The 16,379-nt window shown below is 34.0% G+C and overlaps 1 protein-coding gene and 1 long non-coding RNA gene across 2 annotated transcripts in view; one reads left to right on the forward strand and one right to left on the reverse strand.

Annotated features, from left to right (window-relative positions):
• Nucleotides 1–430: 430 nt before the first annotated feature.
• The window catches only part of LOC143567481 (uncharacterized), a 167,077-nt gene continuing 151,128 nt past the window's right edge, over nucleotides 431–16,379 (reverse strand). The window contains exon 3 of the long non-coding RNA XR_013141424.1: nucleotides 431–469. This is a non-coding gene — a long non-coding RNA (uncharacterized LOC143567481). The remainder of the gene's footprint in view (nucleotides 470–16,379) is intronic.
• Nucleotides 11,602–15,198, forward strand: LOC143568883 (heptahelical transmembrane protein 1-like). Its single transcript, XM_077054922.1, has 4 exons — nucleotides 11,602–12,035; nucleotides 13,582–13,674; nucleotides 13,949–13,997; nucleotides 14,287–15,198. The coding sequence occupies exons 1-4, from the start codon at nucleotides 11,800–11,802 to the stop codon at nucleotides 14,956–14,958; spliced, it is 1,050 nt and encodes a 349-aa protein (XP_076911037.1). The 5' UTR covers nucleotides 11,602–11,799; the 3' UTR covers nucleotides 14,959–15,198.

The following is a 16,379-nucleotide window of genomic DNA, read 5'->3' on the forward strand; positions in this document are numbered from 1 at the left end:
ATTACTAATAAGGAGGGTTTAGATTGATTGATTGATTGCATGTCAAAGGTTTCACTTGACTTCAACACCTAATAACCAACAAATGCAAGCAAGGATTGTAGTTAGTTATCAATACAGCTTAGATAAACAGCATTTGATAATAGAAGGTAGGTTGCTACCTGCATCGTCTTTTCGGGGTCGTTTTGGGTAGACAACTCTGCTTTTGAGTTCAGGAGGGAGACCAGGTCTCGTCATCGGTCCCTGCCACATTTCAATTTTTTGACCTTCGCAGCGTTCGTCTAAGTAGAAACCGAACTCCTCTGCATTAATTACGAGTCATTGTTAAATAATTAGTATTCTTCACCTCCCTCTATAACCAAGGCAAGAATATGAAACTCAAGCTATAGAATCATTGTTTACCAACCTGGATAACACTCATATTGTCGGGCAATTGCTTCTGATACAGAGTTTGGATGATCCAGATTTCCAACTATTTAGTAACAAGACACGATTAAATTAATCCAAATATCTTAAAAGACTGTTAATCATCAATATCATTTTCTTTCTTTCTTTCTTATTATTATTATTATTATTATTATTTTTTGACCAAACACACACTAAACCAGTAATTGTCAAGAACTAAGAACAAAACAGAAATGTATACATACCATACATGTGGCTGAGGATCCTTGATGGATGCTCGACACAAGGGCGCTTGAGAGCTTTTGTACCTATTTTAGTACAGATTGTTCAACAACAGAAACATGATAAGAAGAGAAATAAAGGATCGGGTTCCTCTGTATAATAATAATAATAATAATAATCATATGTTTTACAATGCAATCCAAACGAGTGTTTACCAGAAGAAGCATCATCAGCAGTTGCTTGTGATGCAGAGTTTGGCTGCTTTCCACCTAATAATTAATTAACAAAATGAATCCAAATATGTTAAAAGTGTAAAAATTGTAAGTAAAACTAATAAGCAAGCATAAGCGTAAATATGTTGATACCATAAGCGGTACGAGATGCATACTCGTCTTGAGACCATTTGGGTACTCTTGAAACGGAACAACGACGGCGTTTATCCCAGTGTACCTCGTACTCGATATCTGATTGATTAGCATGCATTTACGATCGATCAGTTTTATATATGCCAAGCCCAAGAATAAGAACATAACATATATGTATATAAACCATGTGCGTTACCTGCATCAATTGGATATTCTGATCTATCCACATATGGTTCTTTGGCACCTATATATTATTAATCAACTCATAATAAATAATAATAATAATTACTCCATATAAATAAAATTTAATTAATAATAATATGTTAATGTTTTAGAACCAGAAGCTGCTAATGCTCTTCTTGCTCCTACAACGCTTAGATACTCGCGGTCGCTCATCTCTTTCACTTGAGATTTAATGCCTACATACCATGCCATACATGTTAGTTAATTAATTAACAAGCACTTTTATTATCATATATGATATAATTAAACACACAATTTAAAGAAAAAAGAAAACAAAACCGTAGGATGATCAAACTAATCAACAAAACAAAAACAGGATTAAAGTAATCTAATCAAAATATCGAGCAGACTATACAAGCCAAACGATAACAGATAAAGCGACTCAATTCGATAGCATATTATATACAGACGACGAGGTGAAAAATAAATAAACAAACTACGTTACCTTCGCCGCCTACTTCCATCTCCGATTTGATTTGATTTGATTTGATTTGATTTGATTTAGGGTTTGTATCTCCGATTGAGGGGAACGAAAGAAATTGGGATTTTGCGGTTATTATTATTATTATTATTATTATTATTATTATATTAATAATAGATAGGCATCTACTTTTCTCTTTGGCCCCTCCATTAATCCAAACAAATACCTTTTACTACTCTATCTTATTCTTATTCCTTTTTAATAATTAATTAATCATCCATACAAACTTTGTTTTATTCATTTTTATTTTAGTAACTTTGTTGTATTATATATAAAATCTTGCAATCCAATATTCCAATACAACCTTCAAGTTTGTTTCTTATTGAGAATTTTAAAGTAAAAAAGAAAATAAATAATGCTCGAAATCGCTCGATGTTCGATCTAAAAATGTTTGATTCGATTTTGGCTCGTTTCGGTTTTCGCTCGGTTCGAATTTCAGCCGTTCAGTTAGGTTGTAAACGAGCCAAGCAACAAGCAAGCCTTCGCTCGGTTCGTGAACAGCCCTATGTGTAAGTCGTTTAAATGGGTCGATAGAATGGATCAATAGAAATGGACCTGGATGGTGAAAATTGAATTTACATAATGGACCAACAGAAGTGGGCCGAATGACACTTATTATTTAGTTATTTGCTAGTAAAGGCTAAGGAACAATAAGACTTGGACAGTAATCACAGTATGATAAAACCAAACTTGAAAATATGAGGTCTTATAGGAAACAGTTTCTCTATCTTATAAACTTGAAAATCATTTGGACAACATGTCTATTAAGGTAGGTTACCCTTAGACCAAAGGTGCACAAACTAGATTTTGGGTCAAACCAGATCGGTTTTAAAACCAATTTCAATTGAGTCGATGTAAGTTAAGACCGTGTTGGGCTCAAATCAGTGTCTAAAGGCAAAGCAAACCAAATTCACATTACCATACAACTAATTTTTTTCCCGAACCATTTTCCACCAATATATACTCATACAAATTTTAAACTGATGGGTCAAATTGTATTCAAATCGGTTTCTCAATCGACTTAAGGACCTATTTTGTATTATAATCCGGTCTTTTCACCTCTAAATGGGAAAACTAACTTGGAGAAAGCAATATACATTAACGCCATGTGTTGTGGTTTGATGAAAGTTGAGAAAAAGAAATACCACGTGTATAGTGGTGGTTTCACATTTCACATAGATGTGTTGTGATAATGTATAATGTAGTGGGTTGAGTAATAAACAATTAAAAAATTGATGAGATGGAAAGTTATATATTAGTTAATAATAACATTTTTCTCAACAAACAACACCCACAATCGCAACGATCACCTTTGCCCCTTTAGCGCTCATCGGGACCAGGCGGTTTTCGCACCCAAGCTGCCATCTTGGTAGCGCTTCATGTCTCTTCACTCCTACAAGAGCACATGGTCTAACATTGGAAGGTTTAAAACTTAAAAGATTCTAAAACTATGTTAGTTACAAAAACATTTTATACTTTTATTCTTAAAAACCGTATTGTATTTTAAAAAGTTTGTTTTAAGATATTAGTCTTTTTTGTTGTTTCTTCTTTTTCATAAAATATTTTAATTTTGTACAATATTTTATTTTAAATATTTTGATAAATTAATTTATATATTTCTGAATTCTATATTATATTGTTTAAGTTTGATCCGATACATGCTACTTTTTGGGCCAGGCCCACTTCATTTTTTTTTTGGTTTATTATTTATTATTTTTTAAATTATTTAATGCCTTGGTTAAAGGAAATTAGGAATCATATTATTACTTTAGTTATCTAAATGACTGAATCTATTAATCAAACAGTCTAGTTGGTTGTATGAATTAATACTAGACACCGAGGCCCTTTTTTGTCACGTTATAATTTGTTGCCACAATGGGAAAATAATAATATGTTATCCTGTTATATTGGTGTCTTGCTTCAAAGCCCTTAGGTGCTTATTTGTATTATACGCGTCTTGTTTATCTATAAAGTTAAAATAATCATAACCGGGACTTAATTCAAGTATTTAACCATAACTGTGCCTTGATTCAATGTTACTATAAGTATGAGCAAACTAACTTCGTGCCAACAGAAATCACCGCTTTCAGATGTTAACCCGAATACTCTAGCATTGCCGACACTAATGAGTAGTTGAGAAAACTTGGGAGTTTTTAAAAGTAAACTAGTGACCAGATTGATGTGCTTTTCTTAAGTTAAGACTAAAAGAAACTTATATTGGACATAAGTTGTGAAGTTGTAGAGAGTTGTACGTTATACTTTGGAAGTTGTACCTTGGTTGATAATTTGGGCATATTTAATTTGGAAGTCAATAGTTCAATTTTTTGGCCTTGATAGCCATGTGTCTTGTAAGTTAAGTTTGAGGTTTCTTGTGAGAGACCAATTTGTGGTAGAGATTAAAAACCCAAGGGTGCAAGATAGGTTATCTATTTCCCAACTATCAAACGTTTTACCTTTTTTTAATTAGTGTAATTGTTAAAAATAAAAATACTATTACATGTAAAGTTCAAACCTAATACACTCTAATAATTAAGAAAGGAAAATTGTGGCACACTTATACATATATGATTAAGAACTATCTATTTTATTTTTTAATATTAAAATAAATATGTTAACTGTCTTAAAAAAGAAGAAACACCTAAATTAAACTTTAAGAATGATAATATTGATAAGTGAAAGAAAGTGAATATAAGAAAAGTTGGACACGCTAAAGTAAATAGTAAATGTGAAAAAGACATGTTTCTAATAATAGAATGATGGCCTGGATTCTTTTGAGAACAAGAATGATACGGGTTTCAATGACGTTCAACGTTGGTTGTTAAAGTGGTGGGGGATATCAAGTCAACGGTCTTCTTTGTAACGGTCTTCTGCATCTGTTCGTTTCCCTTTGCCTTACACGTTTTTCCTCCCTAGCTTCTTGTTAGCTTTTATTGAATTTGCCGTTCAAAGGAAAACAAGAAATAATAATTGATATAAATATTTTTTAAATAATTTCTGGAAGATAAATCCTAGTTGCATGAGCTATGAGCAAGTCTAATAAATTAGCGCTTGAATTAGGTCAACTTCTAACGACAAAACAGTCATTAATTAGTGGTCAACCATTTATGTCCAAATGTAGCCATCAAAGATAAGCATTTGAGAGGGTCTTTCGTTACTACTTGTTTGCTATTGGTGGGATATACTGAGTACGATGATGATTTCGTTACTACTTGTATTAAAACGCGTTGTTTCTTAGGTGTAGAGACCGCATGGTCGGTTCTTTTTTGATTTTTTTTTAAATTCTTATATGAAAATGATAAGATATTAATTGTCTATTATAAAAGTATAAGATATTGAGATATTATATGAAGAGGTAGGTCCCAGCAGAGCCCAGTTGGACCCGCAAGACTCACCTTAAAGAGGGACGTCTGCGCAGTTGAAACCGCAAGACTCACCTTCAACAGGGACGTCTGCGCAAAGGCTAAACTCGCAAGACTCACCTTGAAGAGAGACGTCTGCGCAGAAACCAACTGGATCCGCAGGACCCACCATGCTCAGAGACGTGACGTCCTTACGCGCAGTACGCAAGCTGTTCCCGCAGGAAAAGCCTCCCAATGGTAGACGTACTCCGCCTGTTCCCGCAGTAACGGATACTAGCCATCAGGGAAGGCTACCCGCGCAGCAAGGCTACACGCACAAGGCACTTAATTCTTAAATAATTCAGTAATGTCACCTGAGGAAGGAGTGAGCAAGCCGGGAACACTCCTGCCCAAAGCCGGGAATACTCCCGCCCAAATGAGCCAGTCCGTACGCTACTGGAGGACCTTTTGTACTGTACCTGACGAGGTATGGACAAAAGGTCTGACCAAAGCAGCGACAGCTCACTGTGACAAAGGAATAGTACACAGCCGGCCTGGTCACTATCAGCCGCTGCCTACTCACCAACCCCTGTCACTATTAGCCGCTGCCTACTCACCAACCTGTCGTAGCACGTGCATAGCCTGCAGTTGGTGGAAAAGAATAGTACACAGCCGGCCTGGTCACTATCAGCCGCTGCCTACCCACCAACTACCAGCATGACATGTGCGTAGCCCACAGTTGGCAGAACAGGAATACTATTCAGCCGGCTGTACCTTCTTGGAAACCTACCTTCGGCTATAAATACTCCAACACCTTGGAATGGTAGGGACACATTACATTATCTTACATTATCTGATATCTCGTTATCTTATCTTCTCTAGCAATCTCTTAATATACACTTATATTCAAGAGCAATCTAGTCTGATTCTCACGCCGGAGGGTGGTCACAAGGAGGTACCCCCCCTTCTCAGTGACGAGCTCACGGTGTCTGTTTTGCAGGTCATCAGAAGAACCATCTTTGCCGGACCTAACCCCTCGTGGGAAACATCTATTTAACCCCCAGATTATCCGTAATCTGCCCGGGGTAAATTAGTGTTTTTTCATTATATAAATAAGATTACATAATCCCAAAATCTTTAAAAATATTATGACACTTCATTTGTAAGTTAAGTTAGAAGAATAAATATTTATAAATAACGTTAAAATGAACAACTGTTGAAAAATCAGGCACTTGATTAAGCACATAACATACGATAAAAACTTGTTCAACTCTTTTAATATTGATATCATCGGAAAATATAAAACACATGCAAACCCAATACACGATGACCCAATTTTTTTGTGAACAGTATAGCCCCCCCCCCCCTACACTACCCCTTGGGTTTATGGGGCATTATGAGCACCAAGGCGTGACATAGATAATGCCCCTTATTCACTCTACCCAACTCACTCCGTTCAATTATTAATTTTTGATATTTTTAAAATAATTAAAAAATATCAAAAAAGCATTAATTATACACAATCATTGATAAAAGGCATTATGGGAATGGTTGTCGCATGTCGCATAAAGTTCAATGTACTTTATAACTACACATGGTCTAATAAATAGATAAATTAAACTACTACAATATTATCCAAACCCATTAAATCAACATAAGCATATAAATAAATCACAAAAAAAAACCTCTAACAAACTCAATTTATTTAAGGGGGGTCAGGAGGGTCCCTTGACCCTCCGGCCGGCCAAATTAACCATAAACCAGGCTACCGGAATACTCAACCAAAAAAAATAAATTATAGCCGGACCCTCTCCTATTTATGTTAAACAGTAGTTGAAGTTATTAAAGAAAGATTGAATTACTAAATTTAAAGGTTTTCAGGTTGATGACTATGGTCGTTTGGTCCGCGAAGTGTTTCTGCGACCGGTTACGTAAATAAATGTGGAGAAGAAAGACCACTGTACAAAAACCTATTATATATTATTATTATTATTATTGCTATTATATTTATTACTCCTCTATATAGTACTGGTCAATTAGTCAAACACTTAAAAGTTATAGTTTTATTTTAGTTTTTTTATTGATTATTGTATATTTAATAAATTAATAGCATATATCGAGTTCTTTTCTCTGTTGATTTTTCATTAGATTATTATTTTTAGACAAAATTACAGAAATTGTTCTTTTGTGTTTACACCAAATTTCACTCATTGTCCTTTATCTTTAAAATTAACATGCTTTATCCTTTACGTTTATGAATCCAACATTGTTCGTCCTTTTGCTCTAACTCAGTTAGTTTTTCTCGTTAAGTCAATTCATGTTGACCCTATGGAAGGGTATTACTGTCTTTTTATATATCTATAACTAAAATAAAATAAATAAATAATAGAATATTAAACCATCCCACCCTAAGCTTCCTCTTTCTTGATCTTAGCAATCACCCACCATCAAAACCAACTGTAACCACAACCAGCACCACTCAATCGGCTGAAAATCAAACCGTCTCAACCTTCCATACAACACCACCATTTGACAATCGGAATCCACCAATATTGGTACCCTACAACCGCGGAACCCATCCTCCGGCAACCACCACCTGAATCTACCACCATAGGGCTTCTCGCCGGAATCCACCAACGGTTGGGTTTCTCGCCAGAAAAACGCGCGTAAACTCACGAAACCATAGGGCTTTTTCAAGGACCACTACCGCCGCCGCCGCAAAAGAATTTCGGAGATAGAAGTCCGCTTTTTCAGGTGCGGCGAGGGTCCGATCAGTACCTTCAAATCGAGCTTAGGAGGCTAGGATCAACATCAGCTTGAAGTTCGAGACGTATTAGACAAGAACGGAGGGCCTAAGGTATTTTACAGTTAGTTCCCCCAAATTTAGTGTTTGTTATTGTTGCTGATTTGGAACCAGATTCTATACAGTATTGGAAAAGCCTTATGGTTTTGTTAGTTGCTCGATTTTCCGGCGAGAAACCCAAATCCGGTGTGGTCATCCAACGGTGATGATGGTGGTCGAAGGGTGGCCTGATTTAATGGAATACTCCGGGGGGTGATGGAGGATGGCGATGGTGGTCGTTTCCGGTGGGTGGGGGAGGATGGCGGTGGTGGTTTTTTTTCTGGTGGATGGTGGTGTGGGGTGGATGGATGAAGAAAGAGTTATTTATCTGTATATATATTTATTGAATTTTTTTTTAATAAATGGTAAAATGACCAATTTGCCCTCGTGTGCAAGTCATGTGATCAAACTTAACGAGAAAAACTAACTGGGTTAGGGCAAAAGGACGAACACTGTTGGATTCATAAACGTAAAGGATAAAGCATGTTAATTTTAAAGATAAAGGACAATGAGTGAAATTTGGTGTAAACATAAAGGACAATTTTTGTAATTCTGTCTTATTTTTAATATATATTCTCGGATTTATTATTTTTGTTTGTTATAAACTTATAATTTTTCAATACAATTCTTATATGTATAAACATTTCTTGAAAATTATAATTTAGTAAAGGAAAATTGGTTTTTATTGGTCTCAACTATTTTATTTTTGCCGGCGCTGGTCCCAACTATCATTTTGGCTGGCAACGGTCCCAACTTTCACATACGTTGAATCCACCAATCCGCGAGTACTAACTCCGTTGGAGAGAATTTGGGGATTTAGGGTTGTATAATTTGGGAATTTATGTTTGTATAATGTTTAAGTATAAAACATTGGTTATAATACACAGCTGGTCCATGTAGGATGCCCATGTCATTTGATTTTGACAACTAGGACGACACGTCAGATTTTACCTAACGGAGTTAGGACTCCGTTAGTCACGGACTGGTGGATTCAACGTATGTGAAAGTTGGGACCGTTGCCAGCTAAATTGATAGTTGGGACCAGCGCCGGCAAAAATAAAATAGTTGGGACCAATAAAAACCAATTTTCCTTTAGTAAAACAAACCAAACATGTAAAATTCAATGAAATCATTTAAATGCTAAGCAATAATAAGAAAAGTTAAGAAGGAAGTTGGTTATTAAAAGATGAAATTATTAGTAATTCGATTTTTGCTTAAGCATTCGATTAATATTTAACAGGAAGTAAAGAAATAACACGAAAACCCTTGTCTACCGAATTGTCAATTTTTTTTCCTCGCAAGTGTTGAGATTGAAACATTTCTACAATGGTTTCAAATTAAGGGACCTTGAAGGTTATAGTTTCCAACTTCTAGTCACAATAAGTTGGCGTATACTAACAGATTAAGAATCCAAAAAAAAAATACTATCACGACCCCCCAACTAAAAATTTATGGTTCCGCCACTGATTATACTTATGCTATGTGTTATAAAAATGCTCAGTACGATACCACTACGGAAGACAAAATTCGGTAAAATAATACTGATTCTGAAACCTCATAAATTTGTAACAAATGGCACCAATGATAAGCGATTCGATACTGATACCAACACAATATTGGTTCGACACCGGTAGCAGTACCCGGTTCCATTTTCTCATCTTTAGCACTATGGTGCGTGAAAGGGGGTGATGCGAGAAGGTAAGCATGGGGCTGGTATATATCTTTTCATTTATTTATTTATTAAATATATAATTCAATCATTTATCTTCATCTCAACCACCATCACATTTAATATCTCTCATAAGAACACATGCAAGTGACTCCCCCAATCGCCTATGTGGTGCATATGTGTCTCGTTTATGTTTCACACCTCTCATAACGCATAGCCTTATATCAAGATTAATCTAGAACACTTAGTTTAAAGGTTATAACCTAGTATATATGAAAGCTTAAGCTTTTTAACAAAAATGGAGCATAAAACACTAGATTTAATAATTCGCTCAATACTATTTCGTTAGTTGTCGATTCTCACTTAGAAAAAGGGTTTAAAAAAGAAAAGTAATTGTGATGATAATTGTCTAATTGAAGCCCTAATTCTTTGTCGTGAAAAAGACCAGACTTCAAGTTAATAGAATATAAAGGAACTTTATCCACGTAAGTGTTTCTTAAAATTATATTCTTTAATTTTCTTTAACGCATAAGCTTATTATCCTTTTTTCAATTGAAGCATTTTGTTTCCTTTACATAAACCATAAAAGATCTAAGAAATCAATTCTTTTTTCAAAAGCTAGTGACACAATTTATTGTCAGTTTGTCTTTTATTTCGATACAAACAATACTTTTTAATGATTACATTATAATTAATTGATTTAAACAAGGTCTAAAGGAGTAGAAATTTAAACAGGATAATCCAAATATTAACTTTAGTTAAAAATTTGAAGGTCAAAGAAAAACCAACTTCCAACTGATTTTATTTATAAGGATCAAATATAAATTTTATAATATAAATCCAACCCGGCATACAGATTTGAAGTTGACTTTCAACTTCTAAAGGAGGTGCCAATTTTGAAAATTTATTGATGACCTAATTTTACATCATATATCTCCACGTAATAAAAAGAAAGAGAAATTTGCACAAATGATCCTTGCGGTTAGACCAAATTGTATGTTTAGAGTCTAATTTTAAAAAATTTCAAACTTAGTCTAAACATTTCTGATAGAGTTATACGCTTAGTCCCACCGTTAATCTCGATTAGTTTTTAACAGAGCGCTAATGTCAGAGAGTCTAATTTTAAAAAATTTCAAACTTAGTCTAAACATTTCTGATAGAGTTATACGCTTAGTCCCACCGTTAATCTCGATTAGTTTTTAACAGAACGCTAATGTCAGATGCCATTAACGTTAGAGCAATTGAGTATTTTCAAATTTAAAACCAATCATTCTGCATTCCTTGTGCTCAAAGGTGATGATATTCCTTGAAGATCAATGTAAAAAATGAGTGTTCACCAGTTTAGTGTATAATCAACTAACCGTAGGTGATAAAGTCAACATTAGAAGTTCTCGAATTAGAAAAAGTACTTTTCTCAGTATTCTAATTTTGAAATAAAATAATTACTCTCACATGAATGACAAATGACATTACTTTTCCGTCAAAAAACTATACAAGATTAGCAGCGGGAACTAGACATGCACAAATAGCTTAATCAGTTTATTTAATAACCACTTAGTGGTCAACGGCCAATTAACCGGTTAGACCGGTTAGTCGTGTCGGGTACTAACCAGTTTTCAAGCACAAAAACCCTAACCGGTATAATTGGTTTCGGGTACAACCGAACCGGTTAACCGATAAATAACAGAAAAAACCGGTTTTTAAAAAAAATATATATTTTAAAAACCTAAAATCAGTTTCGGTTAACCAGTTATTAACCAGTATCTGGGCCAAAATGTATAACCGGTTACTAATTGCTAGTTTTTTTATATAGAAACCGATTAGAGAGGGACCAATTCAAACCGGTTACTAACCAGTTAACCGGTTTAGATGTGCACCTCTAGTGGGAACCGAGAAACAAACACTCAACCCTCTCACAAATGAGGGGACCAAAGAAGTAACACGGTCAAACCACATGGACCATTTATTTAATCTTCTCTGGAAAATAATAATATTCTAATAACATATGTTTGAATTTTCTAACAATTTTTTATTTATATCTTGCAATATTGTTGTTAGGTTTTATAGGTTGCCTTCATCAATGTTGTTTGGTGTCAGCAGTTGTCTCAAACATCCTTAAATACCCCAATCTTCTCACCACACTCCCAATCAAACACATTCATCCAATTCAATTCAATCAAACCCCAATTTCAATTTCAATTTCAATTTGCAATTACTTATCACAGATTCAATCAACCATGAATTCAAGCAATGGGTCTGTTCGCAATCGCAAATTAAAACAGATCCCACAAATTTCGGATCAAAAAACCCATTTTTGCTGTGAAAATGAATACCCTTTATTGAGTTTTCAAGAGTTGCCGGAGTACATGAAGGATAATGAGTTTATATTGAATCATTACAGAGCTAATTGGCCATTAAAGCAAGCTTTTTTTAGCTTGTTTCATTGGCATAATGAAACCCTTAATGTTTGGACGTAAGTTTTATATCCTTTTGTTATTATTATTATTTCTCAAAACTTTTATTTTATTGGCCCGGTTTTTAAGCGAGCCGAGAAATGCTCGGTTCGATTTTATTAAATCTTTTTTTTAGGCAAAAAAAATTACTCATTAAAAGATAGTGCTTTTAGTTTAATTCATTAAAAACGGGCAATAAGCTGCGCTGCTAGCCTTCTGGGATAGCAAAATTAAGTCGCTTAGATGTAACATTTGATTTTGGCTTGTAAATTAACCGATTGGCAAACGCGAGCTCGGTTTGGTTATACCTAGCTAATTTATACTTATTGGATCAAACATTTATTATCATGATTAGTTGCCTATGATCTATGAATTTTTTATTCCCATTTTGTGGGAGTTGTAAACATAAAGGGTTTCTTGAATTAATGTTAAAGCTCATCACTTAATTTTTTTTTTGATTTGAAGTTATTAAGATTTTGTAAGCATAATAAAAAAGTTTTATTCATTAAAAGATAGTGTTTACATCGATGATACAAAAGTCAAGCGAGCAACAGGCTGTGCTGCTAGCCTTTTTGGATAACAAAATTAAGTCGTTTAGAAATCATTCGATTTTGGGTTGGTTTGTAAATTACCAATCGGCAAGCCCTTGCTCGGTTCGGTTATACCTAGCTAATTTATACTCGTTGGATCAAACCTTTATTATCATGAAGGGGTTTCTTGAAATAATGTTAATGTTCATCACTTTATTTTTTTATTTTTTTTATTTAAAGTTATTAACATTTTGTTGGATTTATTGTTAAATACTCCATTAAGATCAATATCTTAAGAGGCAATTTAGTGGTTTTAATTTAAGTTATAACTCATAATGCTAGATTGCTAGTTACTTAACTTTATAGTAGAGTTTAGAATTTAGAAAGCCCCTTTTCATTAAATATTTAGTTAGGGGTGAGTATGCATCAGTTAGGTTCAATTATTCCATCCAACCGAAACCGAAAACAGAAATTCAGTTTTTTCATAGTCATCCACCGAAACTGATAACCGAAGTTGGTTTGGTTATTCCACCAAACTGAAACTGAAAACAGAAATTCAGTTTTTTCATTATCATCCACCGAAACTGATAACCGAAGTTGGTTTGGTTATTCCACCTAACTGAAACTGAAAACTGAAATTCAATTTTTGCATAATCATCCACTGAAAGTGATAACCGAAGTTGGTTCGGTTAATTCGGTTGGGTTGTCGGTTTTCAGTTCGGTTAATTTTGGTTAATAACCAAAACTAAACCCGTGCTAAAAAATTTGCTTATAAATACATGAAATACATGACATGGAGGTATAAAACATGAAATGGAGGCATAATACATAAAATAGACGCATAAAAGCTTAAATTATATGAAAATAAGAATTGCTCGGTTTGGTTAGTTTCGGTTAACCATGTGTACACAAAAAAGACGATAACTGATTATCGGTTAATTCTATTTTCTGTTAATCGGTTAGCTATATCATAGATAAAAAGTTACTTATGATAGAAAATAATGCCTTATTTTTATATGTTGTTTTTCATGTGCAGACACTTGATTGGATTCATTATTTTTGTTGGTTTCACAATTTCAAACATGATGCAAGTCCCTGAAGTTTCAGATTTCTTCAATGTGTTAACATGGTATTTAAAGATTCCATCTTTTCTCTTTACTTCTTTAGATTCATCATAGAGGGGTATTTTTGTCATTTCAACTGTTTCGGCTTGAAAATCAATATATGACTGGAACTGATAGTTACATTTTCCTCATATTTATGAGAAATAAATGAAATGTGACTGTGGGTCTAATAACTTATAACCTATGTTCTTGAAAATACTAGCTGTTATTACTTTATTAATTATATTAATTATTAGTATGTGTCATGATCCGAGCTTAAGTTTTTATCTAATCTTGCAGGTCCGCTCCGATTAATCCAGGCTCAAATGCTTCAAATAATTCAATAATGGTAAGGACTTTTGCATAACTATTGTACCAATTACTATGTTTTGACTTTTTTTGGTCAATCTTACGATTCGAATGTTACGGATTTTGTTAAGATTTTTTTGATAAAAAAGTCAATAAAATTATGACACTACATTTCTCATATTTTAATACCAATTACAAGATTTATAATCTTCAAACCGATAACAAAAATTTCAAAAATTCGTTTAGAAAGATTGACCCGTTTGACCAAAAAGTCAACTGCTCTGTTTTACTGATGTAACTAGATAACTAAAAGTTTTAAGTTATTGCAGGATGCACCAACACTCCTAGACTTGAAGCATAGACCACCACAAGAGATGGACCTACCACCGCTACTACTGGCGGAGACACGGTGGCCATTTTTCGTATTCTTAGCCGGTGCAATGTTCTGTCTATTATCCAGCAGCACGTGTCACCTCTTCGGCTGCCATTCCCGCCACCTAAACCTTCAACTCCTCCAACTCGACTATGTCGGCATCACAGTCATGATCATCACCTCGTTCTTCCCACCGATCTACTACATTTTCCAATGCAGTCCCATTTGGCAATTCACCTACCTTGGCGGTGTCACCGCCATGGGCGTTTTTACCATTATAACCCTGCTATCGCCTGCACTCTCTAGTGGAAAGTTTCGTTCTTTTCGTGCGTTTTTATTCATGGCAATGGGCCTTTTTGGGTTAATACCTTCGGTCCATGCGGTCATCTTGAACTGGGATGAACCACGACGAAACACCATGTTGGCGTACGAGTCGGTTATGGCGGCTTCTTACTTGATCGGTACTATGTTTTACGTTACACGGATCCCAGAAAGGTGGAGGCCCGGTTGGTTTGATTTGGCGGGCCACAGCCATCAAATCTTTCATTATTTTGTGATTATGGGCGCGTTGGCTCATTATGGTGCGGCTCTCGTGTTTCTCGAGTCGTGGGGTCGAGCCAGCTGTTAGAATTGACCGTTACAAGATGAAATATTATTGACAATCGTTTGACTGATGTTTTCGAACAAGCGTGCGTTTTAAAACATCAGTTGGAGGTTGTAATTATGCTTAATATGCTATGTTCTATTCAATATTGTTTATTTGTTATCATATTGTTGTACCATCAAAAGGCATGGCATGTACAAGTTGTAGCTAATTTGATACAGATTATTTCATTTATTTCTATATATATTTATATTTTTGTTGGAAGTTGATACAGTTACAAATGCATCTATAATCTATGTGCATGAAATGAGTGCCTAAATTAAATTTGGCGTCGTTCTTTAGACTATGCGACATGATTTCAGGGTCTGCTTTGTGTTCGGGTTGGATTTGGCCTATCAACCTGCAAGCACCACCCATTTTGTGAAATTTTTTATAAACTCTAAATTTGTTATTAAGAAACCGCAACACCCCCTGTTGCTTAATTTTGAGTTATATAAAAATTTCCACAAAATGGCTGATGAACACCGGTTGACGGGTAGAACCCGACCCCAACATGACACGGACCCTGAAATTATGTCATACAATTTGCAAAATCATGCCAAGTTTATATTACGATGTCAAAAGTTAGTATACGACAGTTGACACGTTTAATATAAGAAAAAATGCAACATCACATGCATGAGAATAAAGTTAGGTACATCACTAAAAGTACATATGCAACCATATATTTCACAATTATATAACTATATAGCTATAAGTAACATTTGATATGGTTATAGATAGTTAGATACATATGTGCAACATTTGATAAAATATTACCTTTATTATTATTTTTTACTATGCATCATTAAATAATAAGATATACAATCAACAGGTTCGAAGAATAACAATAATAAATTAATTTGTCAATCCCACAACGTACTGCACCTTCCTTGCCCTGAACTGTGCAAATTGGATCTGCAGCTCATTGAGACCCGATTTTATTGAAGTCAACAAAAAAATATTATATATATATATATATATAGGATGAGTATCATTACAAAACTGTTAAATTATTTAAGAACTTGAAAGAACCCTTGAAAAGTAACGTTTTTTATAAAATTTTTTGTATGTTAACGTTCTTTGAGAGTAGTTTTATCATTTTCTATAACTATATCTACGATTACAATTTTGAAAATTAGTTTTTATACATATCTATGTTTTGTTTTACACATATGTAAATTTGTTAGTACATAAATTTTACATATATGTAAACCTGTAATTAATATATGTAATCAAATTTTTTTATATAAAACATGATAAAACTACTATTAAATAATGTTAATATATAAAAAAAATTAAAAAATTGTTTGGTTTTTAAGGGTTCCTAAGAGTTATTAACTTTTAAAGAGTTCTTAGATGATACAAACCCTATATATATATATATATATATTCTAATTAGAAAA

This window comes from Bidens hawaiensis, unplaced genomic scaffold (genome assembly GCF_021521415.1).
Source record: "Bidens hawaiensis isolate Kalapana, Puna unplaced genomic scaffold, B.hawaiensis_p1.1 tig00001236_1, whole genome shotgun sequence".
In the NCBI taxonomy this organism is placed as follows: Eukaryota; Viridiplantae; Streptophyta; class Magnoliopsida; order Asterales; family Asteraceae; genus Bidens; species Bidens hawaiensis.